The 25,233-nt window shown below is 30.7% G+C and overlaps 2 protein-coding genes across 2 annotated transcripts; one reads left to right on the top strand and one right to left on the bottom strand.

The window, feature by feature from the left end:
* Positions 1-4,124: 4,124 nt before the first annotated feature.
* LOC143083923 (GDH/6PGL endoplasmic bifunctional protein-like) lies at positions 4,125-17,064 on the bottom strand. The gene is made up of 4 exons (XM_076260325.1): positions 16,936-17,064; positions 10,943-11,624; positions 8,101-8,192; positions 4,125-5,776 (listed from the first exon to the last, which is right to left on the bottom strand). Exons 2-4 carry the CDS (start codon positions 11,584-11,586, stop codon positions 4,152-4,154), a joined length of 2,361 nt encoding a protein of 786 aa, XP_076116440.1. The 5' UTR covers positions 11,587-11,624; positions 16,936-17,064; the 3' UTR covers positions 4,125-4,151.
* Positions 17,065-17,228: 164 nt separating this feature from the next.
* On the top strand, positions 17,229-23,666 carry LOC143083924 (isochorismatase domain-containing protein 2-like). Its single transcript, XM_076260326.1, has 4 exons — positions 17,229-17,449; positions 18,942-19,052; positions 20,027-20,159; positions 23,315-23,666. Exons 1-4 carry the CDS (start codon positions 17,269-17,271, stop codon positions 23,496-23,498), a joined length of 609 nt encoding a protein of 202 aa, XP_076116441.1. The 5' UTR covers positions 17,229-17,268; the 3' UTR covers positions 23,499-23,666.
* The last annotated feature ends 1,567 nt before the right edge of the window (positions 23,667-25,233 follow it).

Here is a 25,233-nt window from a genome sequence, read left to right as displayed (position 1 = left end):
GGGCGAGGCCAAAAATTCTCCATGGAAATGAGATGTTCCAATGCTTATACAACTGAATACCAATTAACATTGGCCTACCACTAATGGTTCCCCTTGAACTGACTGTATCACAAACTAATACTTGATAACTTAGAAAAAATTTCAAAGTCAAAAGACATTGACTAAGAGTGAGGAGCCAATTTATCTCCATGGAAATGAGATATGCCAATGCTGATACAACTGCATACCAAATATCATCGACCTACCACAAATAGTTCCCCTTAAACTGACCTAATCACAAACTAAAACATAACTTAGAAAAAAATCAAAGTCAATTGACCATGACTAAGGGGGCGGAGCCAAATTATCTCCATGGAAATAAGATATGCCAATTCTTATACAACTGCATACTAAATATCATTGACCTACCACTTGTGGTACACCATAAACTAGACCTAATCACAAACTAATACATTTTTGACGCCGCCATCGCCAGAAACACCATACCTATGTATCATTTTTTGACTCCGTCAAGGCGAGACAATAAAAAAAAAATAAAACTTTATCCTATTACTCGTTATAAGAGAAAAAAAAATAATAATACTTAAAATCTTAACTTTTTTCAGGTACTCACTGAACCATGAAAATGAATAACATTGAACATCTGACAGACTGATTCTTCATAACATGCAGCATCCATAAACAAAGAATGAAGGATCCAAGGCTTCTACCTTCCAAAATATTAAGCTTTTAAGATGTTTGTTATCTTGGCCACTGCAGCCGAAACACTATCCCTATGTCGAGATTCCTGTGACAGATGTTGCAGGCTCGACAAATAACGTGCGCATTTCAACTTAAATATAAGACATTTGGTCCAGACTGAGCAAGTCTCTAGGTATAAACTTTGGTACATTGTTGTAATATAAATTAAACCAGTTGCTTCGCAGGGCGCAGCATTATACGACCTCAGATGTAGAACCCTGAACAGATGGGACAAGTATGGACACAACTTTTAAGTTTGATACAGCTATAGTGTGGATTGTGATTAAAATGTTGACACAACATAGGTTTATGTCACATTATGAATTTGGTTTAAGAAATGAAAATTAGAATTTTAAATTTTTCCAATATAAATTTACAATATACATAATTTAAAAGCGTTTAGGTGAGCTATTCAAATGAATTTAAATTACCTACCTTACACTGCTTTCAAATAATGTATAGTACTTAAGTAATTGCCAATTAACAATGAAACTTCCCCCCCCCCCCCTTTTTTGCACTTTATTTCTTAATGGAAGTATTCCGATATCTAAGGATTCAATTTTAGTTGATACAAAACATTTAGTATAATTTTGGTCCACGATTTGGACCAACTTGAAAAGTTAACCCACAATAAAAAATCTAAGTACATGAATGAGAAAAATTGACCCCCCCCACAATTTTTTTTTCACATCCCCCTTTCCCTTAATCCAAAACTGATCTCAATTCAAATTTCTAATGAAGTTTGCAACAATAACTCATTTAAATACATCATACAATATTAAAATGTAATAAAAAGTGCTTGTTTTCACTGAATGGTTAAGATTGTTTTAATTTATCAGTTGGTAGTAAAAATGAAAATACATTGTGTATTGTATAAAACATTGATTAAAGTTGATTCAACTACTATTCTATACAAAAAAAGATAACTCCAATTGAAAATTAATTGCTATTGCACAATATTGTGCAATTAGATATTTCTTGCTATTGTGCAATTGAAAATTTCTTGCTATTGCACAATACTAAATAAGATAATTTTGAATCCTGATTTGGACCAACTTGAAAACTGGGCCCATAATCAAAAATCAAAGTACATGTTTAGATAAAGCATATCAAAGAAGCCCAAGAATTTAATTTTTGTTAAAATCAAACTTAGTTTAATTTTGGACCCTTTGGACCTTAATGTAGACCAATTTGAAAACTGGACCAAAAATTAAGAATCTACATACACAGTTAGATTTGGCATATCAAAGAACCCCATTTATTTAATTTTTGATGAAATCAAACAAAGTTTAATTTTGGACCCCGATTTAGACCAACTTGAAAACTGGGCCAATAATTAAAAATCTAAGTACATTTTTAGATTCAGCATATCAAAGAACCCCAAGGATTCAATTTTTGTCAAAATCAAACAAAGTAAACCAATTTGAAAACGGGACCAAAAATTAAGAATCTACATACACAGTTAGATTTGGCATATCAAAGAACCCCAATTATTCAATTTTTGATGAAAGTTTAATTTTGGACCCTTTGGGCCCCAAATTCCTAAACTGTTGGGACCAAAACTCCTAAAATCAATACCAACCTTCCTTTTATGGTCATAAACCTTGTGTTTAAATTTCATAGATTTCTATTAACTTATACTAAAGTTATAATGTGAAAACCAAGAAAAATGCTTATTTGGGCCCCTTTTTGGCCCCAAATTCCTAAACTGTTGGGATCTCAACTCCCCAAATCAATACCAACCTTCCTTTTGTGGCCATAAACCTTGTGTTTAAATTTCATAGATTTCTATTAAATAGAAACTAAAGTTATTGTGCAAAAACCAAGAATAATGCTTATTTGGGCCCTTTTTTGGCCCCTAATTCGTAAACTGCTAGAACCAAAATCGACAAAATCAATCCCAACCTTCCTTTTGTGGTCATAAACCTTGTGTCAAAATTTCATAGATTTCTATTTACTTAAACTTAAGTTATTGTGCGAAAACCAAGAAAATGCTTATTTGGGCCCTTTTTGGCCCCTGATTCCTAAAATATTGGGATAAAAACTCCCAAAATCAATACCAACCTTCCTTTTGTGGTCATAAACCTTGTGTTAAAATTTCATAGATTTCTATTCACTTTTACTTAAGTTAGAGTGCGAAAACTAAAAGTATTCGGACGATGACGACGACGCAGACGACGACGCCAACGTGATAGCAATATACGACGAAAAATTTAAATTTTTGCAGTCGTATAAAAACCAAACATTTGATTACATTCTTTAATAAAATCTTATATTGTAAGTCATCTTAGTAGTTCACATCGACACACCAAATATTATTGACCTATTGCATATAGTATTAAATAAAATACCATAACTCCTAACTTAAACGGATGAATCAAGAAAATGAGTTCTAGATCAGATGAAACCTGCCCGACAGACATGTAGACATTGCAAGAAACCAATAAACCAAATGAAGTTATCATGTTACTCGTAATAAGTGAAAAAAGTTAACATTACAAAAAACTAAGGTTTTTTTTTTCAAGCAATCGCCGAACCTTGATAAGGAGGTCAAGGACATTGGACGTATGACAGACAGAAATTTCGTAACATAAGGTTTCTGCAAACAAGATATGAAGCATCTATGTCTCCTAAGTTCTATATATAAAGCTTTAAAACCGCAGGATTGTAATACTTATGTATGGCAGAATGAGGTTTTCTTTGCAGGCGAGACAAAAACTGTTTTTTTTTTTAAATTGACATTTAGGGCAACAACTTTAAAATGGGGAATCAGATATTCCTGAAAAAAATCAAACTAGTATTTGACCTGCTTATAATGTTTACCTCACTAATTTTGCTCTTACATGTCTTACTGTTTTTGTTTCAATATAAAAGCATAACAACTGCATTCTATCCAAATGTTATATTTTTATCAACAGAAGATATGCTTACTAATGAATAAAATCCCAGGATACAATTTTTGAACTAGACTCTAGGACTATTTAAGTAAAGTTATATTTGGCCAGGTAGTTTCAGAGAAGATTTAAAACAAAAGTTAATGACAGACTAGGTGACCAAAATGAAGTGATGGCAAAAGCGCATGTTGTCTTTTAGTGCAGGTGAACTAATAAATGAATTTTCCCAACAATTAAGTACCAGCAGTTTGGGTACCTGAGATTACCTTATGGTTTTAGAAGTATTCGTTTTACTCAGTCTTTAGTTTTCTTTGTTGTGTTTTGTGTACTGTTTGTCTTTTTGATTGTTTATTTTTTTTGCCATGGCGTTGTCACTTTGTTTTCAACTGATGAGTTTGAATGTTCCTTTAGTATCTTTGTCCCCTCTTGTGAAATATTTTTACAGCTGCCATTAAGCAATTTTACCAGAACAATAAAGAAACAGCAACAGAAAAATCAACATCTATATTAAAAACATTAACTATAAATATCAACAATTTTTGGTAACCAAGCATGAAAATCTATATAGAATGTCATGTTACCTTTGATGGGTTGGATTCCCAGTATGGGATATTTTAAATGATTTTTGCTCTCTAATAATTCCATGACTATGTTATTTTTATGAGATCCTGTTACTAATACTGATATGTGCTGTGCATTGTTAATCAAATTATATGTCATTGTCAATCGCTTTGATTTCAAATTTTGTGTTTTCGTAAATGTGACAAATTTATGTTTTTCTTTCAGCGAATCTGAATTAGGCATTAAAGATGCTGTATGGCCGTCATTTCCTAATCCTAGTAAAACATAATTTAATTTAAACTTTGAAAAATAATTTAGACTGTCTTCATAGGCTTGATCACTTTGATCAGCATCGTTACAAATTTGACCTAGATTGTCTACCGGCATAGGGTGTATATTAAGGTATGGTATGTCAACATGTTTAATGAGTTCAGAGTGCAACAGGTTAAAATTTGAATCTTCATCTGCTAACGAAACACATCTCTCATCTACCAGCCATAGATGAATATATTGCCATGGCAACTGCATTTGTGACAGAAGTTTGAATAATTTTCCTGGTGTTTTCCCTCCAGAAACAGCAAGATGAAAACTTTGTTTACTTTGAATCGTCTGCCAAACTAATGAATGAATATGATTGGCTAAGGCCTGAAGTAGGTTAGACTCTTCTATAACAATAAGAGGCTGACCTAAATAGGTCCCTGGAATGCTGTTGTATTTCATCTGCTTCAAGTCTGCATCAAGATCTTCTACTACAATAGCAGGTCTAATAAACTGAAGCTTGTCAGAAGCAATAAAAAAGTTTAATGACTGGTCTCCACCTTCTAAGTACTTTCTTGGTTCAACTAATGCTGTTTCTTCTATAGCCCGGGACCAGATATGCCAAAGTTTGGATAATCTTCCAGTACTCACAAAGCCTGTTTTAATACCGAGATATAAATCATCAATTACAGCTGTGTATGCATCTCGGTCTTCGATCGGAATATAGAAATGAAAATCATTAATACTCTGTCCGTACAAACCAGTATGACCGGTCGAAATAGCCAGTTCTTTTAACGCAGCAGGCAGGTACGGCTTAAACAAACTCTTTGAAATCAAAATGCCTGGAGATGGCAATTCGTTCGGATTAATTTGAAAGATAATTTGCCGAATATTGTCATAATTAGAACCATTCAACTTGTTGCAGCCAGAAACACAAAATCTATCATTTTTAAACAAAACTCGAATAAAACTTGATCTTTCATCCAAGTGTTTACCTGCCACCATAACAATGGGAACATTGTGCCATCTTGAGCTACAAATTTTTAAAAGAGCGCTAGCGTATGTTGGCGTTTTCATTGACTGAGATGTGTTGTCTTTTTCTTCAGCTGCTTGATGAATATACTGTGAATATTGTCCAAGAAGAATTTTTTTACTTTCTACTTTTTCCACACTTCCCAATAATTCTAATCTTTTTTGTTCCACAGCTTTTTGATCATTTATATCTATTGGAAGGTCCATGGTTATTAAGGCCAGTAACTCTGTAAGGTGATTTTGCATCACATCCCGTACAACACCATACTGGTCATAAAAATCTATTCGACCTGAAATTATAATAATTGGATGAACTTCAATACTGTGGATTCATTATTATTTGTTGAATACCAATTTACGTGGATTTCATGGAAACAGGTAAACCACAAATTTACAAACGGAATTTTCTATATAGTCCAGTCAAACTAAGATTAATCCAAACTAATTGCAACAGAAAATGTTTTAGTTCTAATCTATAGCCTTATAGCCTTTATATACACAGAAAAAAGTCCCATAAAATCTAAGTTGAGGAAAACTCAAAATCAGCATTTTTAATTTCCTTATGGAAATTAACATTGGATGGGGATATAACTCTGCAAAACTGAGTCATTTCTTGGTCAGTTTTCGGTTGATTTTCTTGAAATTTATGCAAAGTACTAAACTTTGATGGGGTAATAAGTTTGTATTTGACTAAATTATATAATCTTCTGCTCATGAAATGTACGAAACAGAAGTATTGTGGGTAGTTCTATTTTTTTTTGGTTCATTTTTCATTAAAGAAAAATTGCTTTGAAGCTTTGTGACCATTTTGAAAAAAATAATGTGAAAATTTGGTATTGTTTATATCTGTGTATTATATTTTTTCAGCATCTTACTTTTCTAAAGAAACTTTAAACAACAAATAAAATACATGCTTAATTATTCTTTTTTATCAAATTTGAGATTATTTACCTTGACATGGTGAAAATTCAATAAAGGGTCAACTAATGAATTCCGAAATCTAGATAATAGCGTGAAAAAAAGAAATGAAAACACTTTTTAAATCAAGAATTAAATAAATAGGTGTTATGGAACTTTTGTACCATAAAAAAGTATGAATGGTCAATGTGGAAACACAGACATCATTAAAATAATATCTAACATTATAAGTGAAGTAATTTGTCGATTGTTGCCAGCAACAAAACTTTTTGGTCATAAAAAATAGGAATGGTCAATATGATGATATGCTTAACACATGTACAGCAATCAATACAAAACTTAGTACCAATAGCTATCAAAGGTACCAAGACTATAATTCAATATGCCAGACGCACACCAAAGTCCACTCAATTCAGGGAATCAAACAAATCTATATTGTTTTTGTGTCATTTTTGTTTCTGTATTATTGACAAATACCCTAAAACTTTCATTTTTCATTTTGTTTAAAGCCTTTTCCTTGTTTGACTTATGATTTTTATTTACATGAATTAATGCCTATTCCTCAAAACTAATACTTGTGTTTTTAAAAGCTATCCTGACCGACCCTAATTCTACATGCTATTCAGAAACCCTAATTATACATTTGTTATACTAATAAGTACCTGAGAAAATTTTATTTTGAAAATCTTGTTTGACAAAGCCTATGAACCTTTATAAATTAAAATAACAAAAATAACAACCTCCAAGGAAAATTCAAAACAGAAAGCAAAATAGCTGCATTCTATAAAACCATTCAACTGTATCCCAAAATCTATAAATCAACTAAATTGAATGTAAGATTTGCTTGCATAAAAAAAAACCTGACCCAAACACATGCACATTTTTTTAAAGTGGAAATAAATCCATTTCGGTGATAGTTGCTATTTTATCAATTGAAATCATTTTCAAAACTGGAGAAAAAAAACCTGAACAATTAACATGATTAAGAGTTATGAAACATATCAAAATGTTAATAAAATATCAGCTGCATCTGATTATTTAACTTATAATTTGTGCATACAAAAATTGATGCACTGTAAAAATTCAGAACTCCAATATTGAGTATACAAAAATTGATGCATTGCAGTAATTCAAACCAATAACAGTTAACTCCCTTTGCACACAAAATTTTGTTATTTTAGAGTTACCATTATTATTTTACAACATCTATGTATTATCTTAGTCATCATTTCTATATTATTGCTTGATATCAAATCTATATCTTTCAAAGATTTTTGTAGTCATTTCATTTAATCATGTACCCCATGAACAACAGGTCAATTTTCGGTAATTTGTATTTCAGAAATGCATATGTTTAATCATGAATGTTAATTGAAATATTTGCCTACATGTTGCTAATTACATGAATTAAGAGTAGATTGAGGTGCTATTTTTTGTGTGAATATATATCTTGTCTCTTAAAGTTTGATTTTATACTTTAAACATTTGTGAATTAACATACAGTATGGGCTTTGCTCATTGTTGAAGGCAGTATGGTGACCTAAAAAAATTGTTAGTTCCTGTGTCATTTGGTTTCTTGTTGAGAGTTGTCTAATTGACCATGCTGACAATCATACCACATCTTCTTTTTTATATTACCTGTACATTACTGCTGTAATCTCTGGCAAATAATAAGAGACCAGTAATATTCCCTCACCTTTGACTCCAATTGTTTCTTTCATGGCTATTTCTATTCTTTCTACATGTTTATTGTTCAGGAGGTATTCCAACTTCTCAATATTTGCCAATCTGTTAAATAAGTAAAATGTTAAACACAGAAAATAAAACACATGTGATTTTCCTTCTGTATCTAATTTATATATATATAAATATGTACATGTAAATGTACAAATGTATAGAACAGCGTTAGAAAGAGAAGTGGAAATTATGACAGATTCCTTACAACACAAATAAATTCCAAAACAGACAAAACAAGTGAAACTGCGAGCTACTGCTCACTGATGATACCCCCGCCGCAAGTGGATAATATTAATAGTGTAAAAATATGCAAGTGTTCGGTAAACAGGAAGTTGTCGAGTGATGAATCTGAAAACGCATCACACGGTATAGCTGACTTATAAAAATCCTGAAACCAAATTTCAGAAATCCTTGTATTGTAGTTCTTGAGAAAAATGTGACGAAAATTTTTAACTTGGTTATCATGTGTAAAATCATACAAGTGTTCGGTAAACAGGAAGTAGTCGAGTGATGAATCTGAAAACGCATCACACGGTATAGCTGACTTATATAAATCCTGAAACCAAATTTCAGAAATCCTTGTATTGTAGTTCCTGAGAAAAATGTGACGAAAATTTTCAACTTGGCTATCATGTGTAAAATCATACAAGTGTTCGGTAAACAGGAAGTTGTCGATTGATGAATCTGAAAACGCATCACACGGTATAGCTGACTTATATAAATCCTGAAACCAAATTTCAGAAATCCTTGTATTGTAGTTCCTGAGAAAAATGTGACGAAAATTTTCAACTTGGCTATCATGTGTAAAATCAGACAAGTGTTCGGTAAACAGGAAGTTGTCAAGTGATGAATCTGAAAACGCATCACACGGTATGGCTGACATATATAAATGTTGATACCAAATTACAGAAAGGGTGGATGTGTAGTTCCTGAGAAAAATGTGACGAAAGTTTCATGGGACGGACTGACTGACTGACTGACGGACGGACGGACTGACAGACAGAGGTAAAACAGTATACCCCCCCTTTTTTAAAGCGGGGGTATAATAATTATTGTGATAATTCAAATTTTTAATCTCAGTTTTATCTAAGAATTTCATTGAACCAGTTTTTTTACAGCTAAACTACCATTATTTTTGGTAACCTATAATTGATAAAGAGAAATGATGTCATTCGCAATCATCCTGATTATACCACATCTCTTTATTTTTGTATCAACTATATGTATAAAAATTGAGAAAGGAAATGGGGAATGTGTCAAAGCGACAACAACCCGACCATAGAGCAGACAACAGCCAAAGGCATATAAACTAAACAATTACCATATCAAAATTATCACATATCCTGTTTATGATAATTATATACAATTAATAATCCATCTTGAGTCAATGAGAGTAGTATATATTTTTCTATAACAGAAATTATATTAATCAAAATAATAATACAATTCATAATCATGATAATTGGTTTACAGGTTCATGATATGTATTTAATGACCAAAATAACTCACAAAGTTAAATAATAAATATCAAGTGTACCTCAAGTTCAAACTTTCTTTACAATTTAAAAACACTAATAGCCTAGTTATTTATATATAATCATGGTGTCAAATTAAACAAATATTTCCTAAATTCAAAACATATCCCTTCGCAACACGCAAATTAAAAAAGTCTGTTCCCTGGATCATGCAGATAAAAACATGAAGAAGAATTTTCCCAAGCAGACACAAACTTTCTCAATCCATATATCATGTATATCATGTATATAAATGAATGAAAAGTTAGAAAAAATCTTCCCTCACCTAACTGCTGTCGAAAAGAATATAATATGAAGCAGGCAGGTATAATTTGCTTTTTTGTTTTAATATTTAATTTGAAAAAAATCACAAAATCAACAGATAATCAGATAATATCATCAATTTTGAATTCTGGAACAAATGTCAAATGAATGTGAAATTAAGGAAATTGTTTTAAAACATATATATCTTAATTCAAACTTGTTTATTTTTAGGAGCTCTCTTTCAATCAGTCACTACATGCATATGTACATGTAAGTTGTGTAAATAAAAACATCTTTATATTATATTCATTCTTCATTGTTTTTCATTTTTTTATGCAATTTTAATTCATGAAACAGAAAGAAAACTGCATGATTGATACTAATATAATTTGAGTTATTCCCCTTAGAATGTAGAATTTTCTTTGTACTTGCCTATTTAAATTGTATTCCCATTTTGGTGATTGCTTTTGGTAATTAATAAGATATACATTTACTCTAGGACTGCTTTATTTTATTTTCTTCTGTTATTTGTAAGATTTTAAAGCAGAAAAGACCAGTTGACCAGTACTTATCTAATATAGCTAGACAACCTGCATGCAGGCTGCTCAATAGTTTGATATAGGTAATATGAAATTGTAAAATATCAATAAACATAGCAAGTCATATTTCAGAGTACATATTTTCAGCAAAAGGACCCCCCCCCCCTTTTTAATACTTTTGTTTTTAATATATTCTTTAAGCATGTTTAGTATGTTTAGCAAGTATTCCTTAACATTTTGATCTTTTTTCACTGATCTTAATGAATTCATGTGCCTTTTCATATGGAATTCCAATAAAAGAAGGTAATGTATGATGTTTCCAGTTGACTTATTGTAAAATTCAGAGTGAATCCTTGGGAATCACTATCTTTCACCAAAATTTCACTGTGAAAATTCACCAATCATGCCAATACCAGTGATTTTTACCTGAATCACCCACAGTATACCTAACTTTGACTACAAATACTTAATACATATAATTTACCTAAATGGTAATATTTCTTTCACCACAGACTTCCCCAGGTAATGGTCGACTCTAAATATATCTTCTTCAACATAATACTTATAGATATCTGTGGCCATTTTCTGGGAGGATGCTTGGTCACTTCCAAAAGGCTTCTCCAAAACTAATCTTGTCCAGCTGTTTTGGTTAGCATGATAACAGCAATTATAAAGTTTATATGATGTGTCCACATATGCACTTGGTGGTATAGCTAAATATAGAATTCTCCCGGTGGACACACCATCTTTTTTCGATGAATCTAGTTCTTTCCCAAGATCTTCAAAATCCTGGTTTGTTTTAACAGGAAGATACTTGACAACGTTTATAAAAGTCTGTCTCTTAGCGACGCAATTTACATCATTTTTGTCACATTTTATTCTGTCTTGTAAAATTTCATTTGTGATCTTTTGACCCTCTTTGGATTGGATTCTGCCGCAACTAAAGAATCGAAATGTAGAGTTTGTTGATGAGTATTTCAAATAAAGCCTGAAGAAAGAATTCCATAGATATTTCCTGGAGAGGTCACCTTGAGCCCCAACGAGGACAACATCTGTATGATGTCGTATGATATTTACTGTTTCTGTTATACCAAACAATACTATCATACACATAAAATAGGTCTTCATGTTTCCTGTCAGCTTTCAAATGTACCGGTAGTTAGAGTCTGAAAGAAATATTGAAAATTAGTAGATCATGAAGATGTGAAAATGAGGCAACTTATGCATGTTATGAAAATAAAACATGTGATTCATACAAAGTTGATGAAAAAATGAAGAACGTTGACCATTGCACTATACATCTATATGGAAACCTATGCAAAAGACATAATCATATAATGGTCCAGATTTCTAGTTTCCTCCTTTCATGCCTTTGTATTATCATGATTTTTAGAAACTTAAATTGTTCAACCATTTGTCAACCTGGCATTGTAAAATTAAAAACAAAGATTTGGTTTGGTCATTAATTATTTAAAAATAGAGATAATTTTTTTCTGGTAGTACTGATTAATTGTTGTCGCTTAACCATGTTAACATCCAGCATGTTTTGTCCAGTGGCAAATATTTCATACATGTTCAGGACAAGAACAAGCATGACAAGATAACTGGATAACAATAAATACAAATTTAGGTCTTACAATGAAGGCTGAGAACAGGGATGATTCTACTATATAGTTTAGGGCTTAAAATCCTCCAGTGGCCCCAAATATGAATGTTAATATGGACCATAATTTGCTATTGGGCTTGTTTCCTATAACGATAGAAAAGTGATAAAAATGTGTATTACTGTAAGAAAAGTTGTAACTACATCTAAAGATGCCTTTATTTTTATCAACATATACAAGTGTATGCTACTCTTCCCTAGAAAAAAAATTGAAATTGACAAATTTCAAAGATTATACGACCATATTTTTGTGTCGTTTCTCTCGTTACTTTTCGCTTCCGAAGTGCATAACGCTGACTGATTTATAGATAATCGTCACCGGCAAATTCGTAACTTTTGCTTTCAAATAATAAAGAACATCGACCAATAAGAATAGTCAGAAGAAAATGCCGAGAACTATAAGTATTTCTGTAGCAGGTGTAAGAACACTAGCGTTACTTTGGTTTCCGATTTCGTAACGCAAATTTTAGATGATGTAATCTGCTTTGTTGTAATAGAATTCTTTATAACAATATGCAAGTATGAATACTCGCGAGATGTTCAAACAGGTAAATCAGAGATGATTTACATTCTAGTTCTGTTCTTCGTAATAATTAAGTTAGAAAATGACGTTATCGTTATGCGATACATTTCACACGAAACAGAAGTCCAGTTATTTCCTTTTTTTTATTAAAATTGTTTTTGTCGTTAAGTTCTAATCATTTCCGGTCCTACGCGAAACATGTGACTAACATGTGATCACGCCCTTACAGCTGGTTATATGAAATACTAGGTCTAAACATTGTTTTTGTTTCCAACGGGATGTTAGCAAACATAATCTGTAGACTTGTTTCGTCTTGTTTAAAAAAGGAAAATACAATTTTCAAAGAGATTGCGCCGGGGGTCTATTATTTTTCCTATGTGCATAATGTTACATACGATCTTGTGTGAAAATAAATGCCCAATGACTTGACAAAATCGATTTCAGATTTGACAAACGGTATAACACACTTCGTTTCCGGATAACAATGTAAAGGGTCCTTGGAAAATTCAATCGACATTACATCTCTTATCATTGAGCCGATGCTCGTTGGATTGATTTTGCTTCAGCAGTAAATATTACTGGATATTTTAGGTGAATAAAGATAATTTAATAAAAAATACATGTTAATATACCGTTACACTTAAGCTTGGAATGTACAAAGTTGGTATCTTTTTCACAATTTTTAATTATTTTTTTTTATTCATGTTCTGCAAACACTTTTCAGAAGCGCAATAAACTTGTCAAAGGAGAAGTAAACTTTTACCATGCATGACTTGAAAGGAAGTACTTTATTGATTTTAGCCCACTAAAGTAGGTTAAAATGTGGAAACCATGTAGATGGTGTACAGGTCACAAATATCACATGGTGCCTATTTTAAAGATTTCAATTCCAAGTTAAAAGTTGTTTTCTTTACTGGATTTAAAGAATTTTACATTGCCAATGATTTGGAATAAATTGTATATAACTGAAATTTCAAAACCAAATATAAATACATTTTTTTGGCTAAAACATGAAGATACAACGATTATTGTATCCTGTATCAATGAAGAAAATATGGAAATTTCTAATTAAATTCTACTAATTGTTTTCAAAACAAGCACATATTTAGGAGTTTTATAATACGGTTACATTTAAGATGGATTTTAAGAAAAAGTATACTGTTCAGATTATTTTAAGCAGATTTTGCAACAAAATAAAACTAGTAAAAAAATGCTTTTGCTTCCTTTTAGACCATTGATTTAAAAAGGAATCTAACTGTTATAGGTAGAATAACTGTGATTAAAACTCTAGTCTTGCCTATTGTAAACCATCTCATTATCTCTCTGCCAAATCCTTCAGATGATATTATTAAGAGAATAAATGAACTTATTTATTCATACATATGGAACTCACCTATACATAGAGTTAAGAAGGATATTCTAATCAAAGATTATTTGGAGGGAGGTTTGAAAATGCTTGATTTGAATATGTTCATTACAGCACTTAAATCAACATGGATTAGGAGGCTTTTGCAGAGAGATAGTAAATGGCAAAATATTTTCATGTCAAATATAGATAAAAGAAAGTTGTTTAGTTGTGGTGTTGATTATATTAGACAACTGTATATGACAGTTAACAACCATTTTTGTAAAGATGTACTAAGATCCTGGGAAATGATTATTCAAAAAGAAAGAAATTTTACTTATGATTCATTTTTATCAAATCCACTATGGCTGAATAATAATATTAAGATTGGTCATAAATCAGTAATTTATCAAGAATGGTTCAATAGTGGTATTAGATTTGTAAATGATATAGTTGACGAAAATGGATCGTATATTTCATTTGACCAATTTAAGCAAAAATATAACATTAACACAGATTTTCTTAAATTTTACAGTGTTATTTCGGCAGTGAAAGAGGCATCAAAATCTTTCCCTAAACGATCTTACAAATTAGTTTGTCCTTTTATACCATCATGTCTACAAATATTTTTAAAACATAGTAAAGGATCAAAAGATATGTATTCTGTACTGACAAGAAATAATGTTATTCCTACAGGACAGCTTAAGTGGGTTAAAATTTTAGGTGAACAGAATCTGAACTGGAAAAAGATTTTCAGACTGCCTTTTGCTGTTACTAAAAATAGTAAATTACAGTGGTTGCAATATAGGATTAACCATTGCATTATTGCCACAAATCAGTATTTAGTTAAAATAAAATTGACTGATGATCCTTTATGTACATTTTGTAAATCAGATAATGAGTCTATAGAACACCTATTTTGGAATTGCAATACTGTACAAGATTTTCTACAGGATGTTGATAACTGGTTCCTTTCCGGTGGAATAAGTCTCCCAATAAATAAATTAAACTTTCTTTTTGGAGACTTATCCAAGATGTTTCCCAACAACCCATATAACATGATTATTCTTTATATTAAACAATATGTGTATAATTCTAGATGCTTTAAAAAGAATCTCTCATTGCAAGCAATTATAATAAAACTGAAAGATATGTATAAATTAGAGAGTATGATAGCTGTAAAAAATAAAAAGATAACTGAATTTGACAATGTATGGAATGTTTTTGAAAAACTGTTATTGAATACCAGCTAATGTCTTTTTTGTTGTTGTTACAATAAATTATGACTACTGTAAATTCAGAAATTATTGCGTGCATTTATTATTGCGATTTTGTTATTTCAGACTAAAATGCGATTTTAATTATTACGATTTTGAGAAAAATCCTGTTTAATTCATATAAAACATTTCAAAGTGCGAGTTTAAATTATTGCGTTTACAACTCAGTCGCATATTTCGCAATAATAAAAACCTCGCAATAATTTCTGAATTTACAGTACTTAATTATAATCTTTTTTAAAGAAAATATTATTGTCATGTTATGTACTTGATCAGTGTTGATGGCTGTTACGAAAGAAATATGTCTCGTAAATTTTCAATTTTTGTTCAACATAATTATTTGATATTTAAAATATAGATAGGGATGTAACTGGATAATCCTTTTGTGTTTTGTTTTCCTTTGTTATTTATTTATTTATTTATTTTTAATTTTTTAATTTTTTATTTCTTTATCTTTTCAATAGAAAATGTAAAATATTTCCAATTAAGATTTATTTATAAAAATGACATTGTATTTATCTTATATGTATTATATTGTATGTATGTCATGTATATGTTGTAATTGTTGGAAATAAAAAAATCAAAAGTTAAAAAAAAAAAATGCTTTTGGTTTCTTATGGTTTCCTGTCGCGTTTAAAAAAACTTTAATTTAACATTGAAAATAGATTTTAAATATTAACATGAAGCAAGTAACACTAGTAATGGTGTTCATTTATGTCTTTTGAAATATGTTGTGCAAAATAAAGAAAATAAAGATTGGTTTCCTGTTGAGTTTCCTGTCACGTAAACGGTAAATCAAAATGTATTAATTTTTTCTTGAAAAACTCAATTGTTCCATTAAAATGCATTAATACTATTCTAACACCAACACAACCCACAGAATAAAAGTTAAAGTTTTAGAACTTATAAAAAAAGATACAAAAAGAAACCAAAGGCCAAATACCAAATTATGGTCCATATATAAATTCCCAATACAGGAAAATATAATCAACATTAATATTTTATTTTCTGAAAAAGTCTCTGGCTGTCACCAATTTACAATGATTTAGGCAAGTATTATCTTACATAGTTTGCCCTCAAAAGGTTTTAAAATACGGATATGAATGATGTCTACGATCACATTTCATAAACAAAGATTTAATTATGTCAACTGGTGGTAAACAATTTTAGCAGCCGGATTCAATTGCTTAAAGTGTTATGGGAGTATTTGAGCTCATCAAATGATCACAGCAGGTTGATAAACATGATAAAAAAAGATGCTTTTTGTCGAAATTGGTGTCAAAGCAGACCTTGGCAGATTATAAAATTTTAATAAAACATTGATAAATAATTTTCATGGATGCTGATCTCATAAAAGCAGATTGCCCAGCAGAGCTATAGTTATATAATACATTGTAATATGAGGAAAACTTATTTTTTAAATGAAATAATTTTATATTTTGCTCCATCATGTTTATTACGATATGCACACCTGAGCTTTTACATGGTGATTTAAAAGTATTGATTTCACAAAAAATAAAAACGTTTGTGTGTATTTTTTTAAACATAGTTCGAGTCGGGGACCTTCAAAATGAAAACGAAAGTAGAAGGAGTTGTTTCCCTTAACTCTGATTATTTTAATTGATAAATATATTGTAACTTCCTCATATTGACAGCAATTCAATTATACCTGAAATTAATGCAGTGTGAATTTTGATCTTATATGTAAGATGCCAATACCCAAACGAACATCACTTGGCAAAGTTAAAGAATTTCAAACATTTCACATTTTTTACAGTGGAATCAGGGCGCAGACATCTTTAATTCTATGTGTTCGTTTCGAACTTTTATCGCCTCCTTAATAGTAATATATTGTATTTAAAAATTGCCTTACTCTTATTCAAAATTTCTATTTTCAATTTAAAAACAGATGCATAGTCAGAAACTGGCGTTAAACTGTTAATTGAGGCATGCGAAAGTAAAATCGCACACCTGTTACAAGGGGAATAACTGAAAACTAACCATGGCAAGGAGACTGGGAAAGATTAATTTGAAGAATACGGCGTTATTCTTGTGTGACATGCAAGAAAAATTCAGGGGGAACATTGTATATTACCCACAAATAATCTCTGTAGCTAACAGGATGCTGCAAGGCGCTAAAGTTCTGGAAATGCCGATTGTTGTCACTGAACAATACCCTAAAGGTCATTATCTAGTTCATGTCCTATAATTTCAGCATTTTAAAGCAATGATAAGAAACTTATATTTTTTTATTTTTATTTTTCATGATATGTTTAATAAATTTCAGATTTTAAGATAAATTTGAGTTGCAATTACTTAGTCCAAAAAATTATGTGTCTTGAACATGTTGAAATAGAGGGGGTGTGGGGGGTGTCAGGACTTTTTTGGGAAATCATGTTCAGGTATATTTAAGCTTGGGATTTTGGGATTGACCCTTTCCCGATCCAGCCAGGATTTCAATTTTAGAATTTTGGGATGTCGGGGGAAATATTATTTTTTAAATAGGGGACCTTGGGATTTCGTAATCAGGACCCCTCTGACACCCCCCTCTTGATCATGTTGAAAGGCTATTCTATTTTTTTTTTCTGTTATAATGCCATCCCAAATGATTATGATGTATTGAAAAACTATTTTCTATTTTTTTTTGTGACGCCTTCCTTCGACATCAGAACTCCATTTTTTCGTTTGAACTATGAGAGAGAACTTTTTCAGGGGTTCAAATTAGCCGTGGTGTGAGGTCTGGTACCTAATAAGATTAAAGGCTGGACAGATTTGGCTATAAGCTGCACCTGATGGACTTTATTTTCAAGTTTCAGAAAACATATACATTTGTATGGTAAATTTCTGTATGACACACTTTGTTATAACTTGTAAATTGATTTGTTAATGAGTAACGATAAATTAGCTTTGTGCTGAAATTTATTTTTAATTTAGTCATGTCAGTGATCTACTTCCCAGTTCATTAATAGTAGAGTGTGTAAGATAACATTTATTTAAGATAATTATTAGAAAACAATTCTTATATTTTCGTGCCTTTTTTAAAAAATTGTGTCATAGGACTAGTGTCAATGAGTATTGTTCCTTCAAAACAAAATAGGACAATCCCCTTCACATGCCTTTATACACATAAAGTTGTTTGAATTATCTCCCCTTATATATTGCAAAGTTAGAGAAATTGAATCACAGGACTATAAATTCTGTATTTCTTTTTTTAAAACGGTCAAAGTGTTTCATGGGGATAAGTTAAATAGATTATGATTTTCTTCATTTAGATGATTTTTTTTTACAAAAGGAATATATTTCTCCCTTTAAATTTGTTAACTGCCTACCTGCCCTATTTTCTCTGGAATTAGGCAGGCAACAAGTTATTGAGATACTTTAACTTTTTCAATTAAACCCTGACATGAAATAGTATTTATCATGTTTATTTCATGAACAACAGCCTAACAATGCTAACCGTCATCATTGTTAATAGAACTCCATGCCTACCATATACATGATATAGTTAACTTATTATTATATATATAATTTCGTGATCATCTTGTAATGAATTGGCACTACATGTTTCATCAAATGACACCATTTTGAATTAACTTTTTAATTTTATAAGATTTCAGTCGTAGTGATTTGAATGCATTGTATGAATCTATTAACAATTTCTATTTTGTATTTCAGGTCTAGGTCCAACAGTTTCTGAAATAGACGTTAGCCAGGAGAAAGTATTCCCAAAGACTTCTTTTTCTATGTTAGTTCCCGGTGTTGTAGACCACCTAAAAACTTTGCCAGGTGAGAATACAAATACACACAATATAATAATGAAGAAAAGTTGTATTTTTGCCAATTAAAAACCATCCACCAGAGTTCAAAAGTGAGCAAAGATATGTTTCATATCAACTGTGACAATCACTTAAGCATTCAGGTTGAAAATTTTTAACCATACATATTTAAAAGAGGGACAAAAGATACCAAAGGGACAGTCAAAATACATTTTATTTTAACATTGCCATTTACAGGTATAATAGAAAAAGTTGGCTAGCCATAAAACTATCATTCAATAGACAATGATAGGCAAGTTTTGTTTGCTTACAATGTAGAGCTTGAAATATTATTCGCCACTGAACATTATGCATCAATCAATACTAGACAATAAGATCATCTTTCAGTTTGCAGTTCAGTTATTTGTATGCATGATTTTATTTTGATATTGATTTATATCCTCTTTATAAAATTTGCTGATTATATCTTATAAAAAGATAAAAATTGAGAATGGGAATGGGGAAAATATCAACATGGTCAAAGACACAACATGAACCAGGCCAAAGAGCAGAAAACAGCAGAAGGCCACCAATGGGTCTTCAATATAGTAATAAAATCCAGCACCCAAAGAACAAAAGAGCATTTATGATCCCCCAAAATATTAGTATAAAAAAATTGTGTGAAGAAAACATTTTCAGCTATTGTTTTATTTTTAAATGTGAATTAATTATGTTGGTGCTACCAAAACTAGATATTAAATAAACTACACAAAAGGAAATGAAATCTGGAGATATAGACACTATTTTCAACAACTGAAAAATCAAAATTTTAGAGTAAAGATAGACCATGGTGTTGAAAAGATGTGAATAAATATTGATTGATAGCATAATAACACTAATTAAGGGGATATAATTCAGTAAATTTGTGGAAAAATATTTTAGTTTATTGAATGATTGATTGTTTGTTGCTTAACATCCCTATTTAAGCTTGAAACTTTCTTTCAGATGTCAAGTCAATAGTATTGTGTGGAATAGAAAATCATGTATGTATACAGAACACAGTATTGGATTTATTAGAGGAAAACTTTGATGTACATATTATAGCTGATGCTTGTTCATCAAGATCTATGACAGATAGGTTTGTACTATATATTTTATACCAGTCTTTGTTCTTTGTAACACTGTGTGTTTTTCTAAAATTTGTTTAAAACTCTTTTTTTGGGGGGGAGGGGGTATAGAAATAAAGTTGCTTGGTCATCTTCAGACCAGCAGTATACCAATGAGGCATTTATATTAATTAACCCTTCTGAATTGATCAGTTTTCATACTTTTTTTAACATTTTTATACGACCGCAAAATTTGAAAAAATTTTCGTCGTATATTGCTATCACGTTGGCGTCGTCGTCGTCGTCGTCGTCGTCCGAAAACTTTTAGTTTTCGCACTCTAACTTTAGTAAAAGTGAATGGAAATCTATGAAATTTTAACACAAGGTTTATGACCACAAAAGGAAGGTTGGTACTGATTTTGGGAGTTTTGGTCCCAACATTTTAGGAATTAGGGGCCAAAAAGGGCCCAAATAAGCATTTTCTTGCTTTTCGCACTATAACTTTAGTTTAAGTTAATAGAAATCTATGAAATTTTGACACAAGGTTTATGACCACAAAAGAACAGTTGGGATTGATTTTGGGAGTTTTGGTTTCAACAGTTTAGGAATTAGGGGCCAAGAAAGGGCCCAAATAAGCATTATTCTTGGTTTTCGCACAATAACTTTAGTTTAAGTAAATAGAAATCAATGAAATTTAAACACAATGTTAATGACTACAAAAGGAAGGTTGGTATTGATTTTGGGAGTTTAGGTCCCAACAATTTAGGAATTAGGGGCCAAAAAGGGACCAAAATAAGCATTTTTCTTGGTTTTCGCACCATAACGTTAGTATAAGTAAATAGAAATCTATGAAATTTAAACACAAGGTTTATGACCATAAAAGGCAGGTTGGTATTGATTTTGGGAGTTTTGGTCCCAACATAATAAGGGCCCAAAGGGTCCAAAATTAAACTTTGTTTGATTTCATCAAAATAGAATAATTGGGGTTCTTTGATATGCCGAATCTAACTGTCATGACTGTGTATGTAGATTCTTAACTTTTGGTCCCGTTTTCAAATTGGTCTACATTAAGGTCCAAAGGGTCCAAAATTAAACTTAGTTTGATTTTGACAAAAAATGAATCAGTTAGGTTCTTTGATATGCTGAATCTAAAAATGTACTTAGATTCTTGATTATTGGCCCAGTTTTCAAGTTGGTCCAAATCGGGGTCCAAAATTAAACTTTGTTTGATTTCATCAAAAATTGAATAAATGGGGTTCTTTGATATACCAAATCTAACTGTGTATGTAGATTCTTCATTTTTGGTCCTGTTTTCAAATTGGTCTACACTAAAGTCCAAAGGGTCCAAAATTAAACTTAGTCTGATTTTAACAAAAATTGAAATCTTGGGGTTCTTTCATATGCTGAATCCAAAAATGTACTTAGATTTTTTATTATGGGCCCAGTTTTCAGGTTGGTCCAAATCAGGATCTAAAATTATTATTTTAAGTATTGTGCAATAGCAAGTCTTTTCAATTGCACAGTATTGCGCAATGGCAAGAAATATCTAATTGCACAATATTGTGAAATAGCAAATTTTTTTTTAATTAGAGTTATCTTTCTTTGTCCAGAATAGTAAGCAAGAAATATCTAATTGCAAAATATTGTGCAATAGCAAGATTTTTTTTTAATTGGAGTTATCTTTCTTTGTCCAGAATCAACTTAAATCTATGTTATATACAATATACAATGTATATTCACTTTTTACTACCAACTGATAAATTAAAATAATCTTTACCATTCAGTGATAACAAGCAGTTTTTTTACATCTTAATATTTTATGATGTATTTAAATGAGTAGTTATTGTTGCAAACTCCATTAGAAATTTTAATTGAGATTAGTTTTGGAATAAGGGAAAGGGGGATGTGATTAAAAAAATTGGGTTCAATTTTTCTCATTTGAAATTTTATAAATAAAAAAGAAAATTTCTTCAAACATTTTTTTGAGAGGATTAATATTCAACAGCATAGTGAATTGCTCTAAGAGAAAACAAAAATTTTAAGTTCATTAGAACACATTCATTCTGTGTCAGAAACCTATGCTGTGTCAACTATTTAATCACAATCCAAATTTAGAGCTGAATCCAGCTTGAATGTTGTGTCCATACTTGCCCCAACCGTTCAGGGTTCAACCTCTGCGGTCGTATAAAGCTACGCCCTGCGGAGCATCTGGTTCTAAATTCAAATAATTCCCTTGTCTTGATTTATCATGTTTATAGAAATATAATTTAATTTTGGATGTAACACATCTTCTGATTGGCTGACATTATTTTGTTATCAGCCCATAGACATAATTTAGTCATGTGATCATGACGTTATCAAAGTTTTTCATGGTTTTCTACGGTTTAAAATGGAATTTAGAATTAAATTATTAGAAATGGCTGGGATATTTTTTTCTGTCAATTTACGAAATAATTGGTGCACACTATGAAATATAACCTGTTAGGTGCGTTATTCAGTGTGCACCATATTTTGTATGTTATTTCTTCATAGACAGAAAAAATATTACAGTAATTCCTTAGATATCTTTATGATTAATTTATTCTGAAATCAGGCATCAGTGATGATGTAAGGGGAGACAATTTTACCTATGTCCTATGTTCAGGGGAAATTATTTAACTGGATATGCATATTCTATAACCAAATGTTGCACTATTTCTCTAACTTCTGATAAGGAGATTGTGTTCCCCACTTATTTGTTGTTTCCTAAAAGGGGTTGATCCATTGAATTATCTTATTGATATCAGTTTCTAGTGATAAGTTTTGTGTTTATACCCAAGCAATAATTTTCCTATTCTTGTATATAGTATCTTGTATTTGAAATTGTTTTTATGTTAATGCAAAATTTATCAAATATAGGCTTACCATTAATTACCTTTAAATGAAACATAAACATTGAACTACCATTAAACTACCATTCGGTATATTTTAATAAAAGTTATATTTTTAAATAAGTCACAGTATCTATCAACATTCTATAAATGAAATTTGCTGTTCCTGCAACAATCATGTGGCATTAAGGCCTAGGAGTACATGCTAAGACTTTGTTTGATACAATATAATAATATTGTCTTTATATTATCTCTATGTATGAAGCATCCTTTGTTTTTTTCTTTCATTCCTAATACATATTTTATTTTGATTTCAGAGTGTTTGCCTTCCAGAGGATGAGGGAAGCAGGAGCTTATATAACCACCAGTGAGTGCATGCTGCTTGGACTGTGTGGTGATGCAGCACATCCAAAGTTTAGACCAGTACAGAAACTAATTACAGAATCAGCACCAGACACAGGCTTACTGAACACAACGATAAAAGGAGAAACAGCTCTCTGATGAACATTGAAGAAATAATTGTTATGGTGTGTGCTAATATTATCAAACTGTTGATTATTTTATGAATTATATAAATGTAGAAATTATTGCACAATTTGAAATGATTGTTAATTGTATAAAAATGTTATTCATGTCAAAATGATTGAAAGAATACCAGTTTAATGGTCATTACTTGTTTAACTTGTTTTACATTATTAATCATGTTTATAGAACGCATAAAGTATGAGTATGTGTAAAAATACAAAAAGAGAATAAAAGAGACTGCACTGCTTTACTTATAAAGGGTGCAGAATGACTGAAATTGCACACTTGTACCTTGTTAAAAGTACAATGAATTATGTAACTTGTTAAGCAATTTTACCGAACAAGTTAGAGGTTATTATTTAGTTTTTAATTTTGTAGATCCAACCAAATATTTTAAAGTTGCTATTTTCTGCTCCATTTTGTAGGTTAAATTTTAGGGCTTGTGGCAAAAGTATTATCAATCTGGTTTTGAATGCAAAGTTGGCTGTTGACATGGTTGAGGTACAATCGGTCAGCACTGTATTTTTACATGTAAAGCTCATTGTTATAAATATCAAGGATGTACAATTACTAACAGTGCCATATATATTTTTCCGATGTTATAATTTTAACTACTTAAATAAAAACAATAATTAATATATATATAATATAATTTCTTGGTGTCCATTGTCGTCTGTTGTTGTTTGTCTGGTGTAAACTATTTAAAAAATCTCCTCTAAAACCACTGAATGATTTCAAATCAAACTTGAGCTGAATGATCCATATGGTATCTAGAATTAAGTTTGGTTTATTTTTTGTTTCGTCCAAAAATATGGCCGCCATGACTAGAAATAGAACAAAGGGGTAAAATGCAGTTTTTGGCTTGTATCTAAAACACTAAAGCATTTAGAGTTAATCTGACATGGGGTTAAAGTGTTCATAAGGGGAAGTTCTATCAGCCCGTGAGATGAATCTAATAATCCACTGTTTAGTTACTGCCACTAAACTAGTAACGTTAAGGAAATTTGCAGATTTTGGTTATTATCTTGAGTATTATCAATGATTAAAATTAATTGTAAACAGCAAAAATGTTCAGCAAAGAAAGATCTACAAATAAGCTAATATGACCAAAATTGTCAATTGACCTCTTAAGGAGTTATTGTCCTTTTAGGACAATTTTACACAATTTGTTTATCATGTTTTCTAAATCTTCTCCTCTGAAACTACTGAACTAATTCCAACCAACCTTAAGCTGAATGACCCTTAGGGTATCTACAAGAAAGTTTGTGTTATAGTTTATGTTTCTTTTAAAAACATGGCTGCCATGGCTAAAAATAGAACAAAGATTTAAATGCAGTTTTTGGCTTGTATCTCAAACACTAATTAAAAAAAATTGAGAGCAAATATAATTTTAAATAAAACTGTTCATTAGGCCAAGTTCTATCAGCCATGAAATTTTTCAAATGAATCTAACAACCCATTGTTGGAATTTCTGCCACCAAATTGGTATTTTTTAGAAACGTTGCAGTTGTTGGTTATAATCTTGTATATTATTAACGAAAAAGTAAACTACAAACAGCAAACATATTGAGCGAAGTAAGATCTACAAATAAGTTTCTGTAACCAAAATTGTCAATTGACCCCTTAAGGAGTAATTACCCTTTAAAATTTTTTTTCAACCGGTCGGATTTATGTACAAAATAACGAATGGAAAACAGATTTAGGATCTATA

This window comes from Mytilus galloprovincialis, chromosome 7 (assembly GCF_965363235.1).
Source record: "Mytilus galloprovincialis chromosome 7, xbMytGall1.hap1.1, whole genome shotgun sequence".
Taxonomy (NCBI): domain Eukaryota; kingdom Metazoa; phylum Mollusca; class Bivalvia; order Mytilida; family Mytilidae; genus Mytilus; species Mytilus galloprovincialis.
The sequence above is the reverse complement of the archived record's forward strand: the minus strand, read 5'-3'. Positions and strand labels throughout refer to the sequence as shown.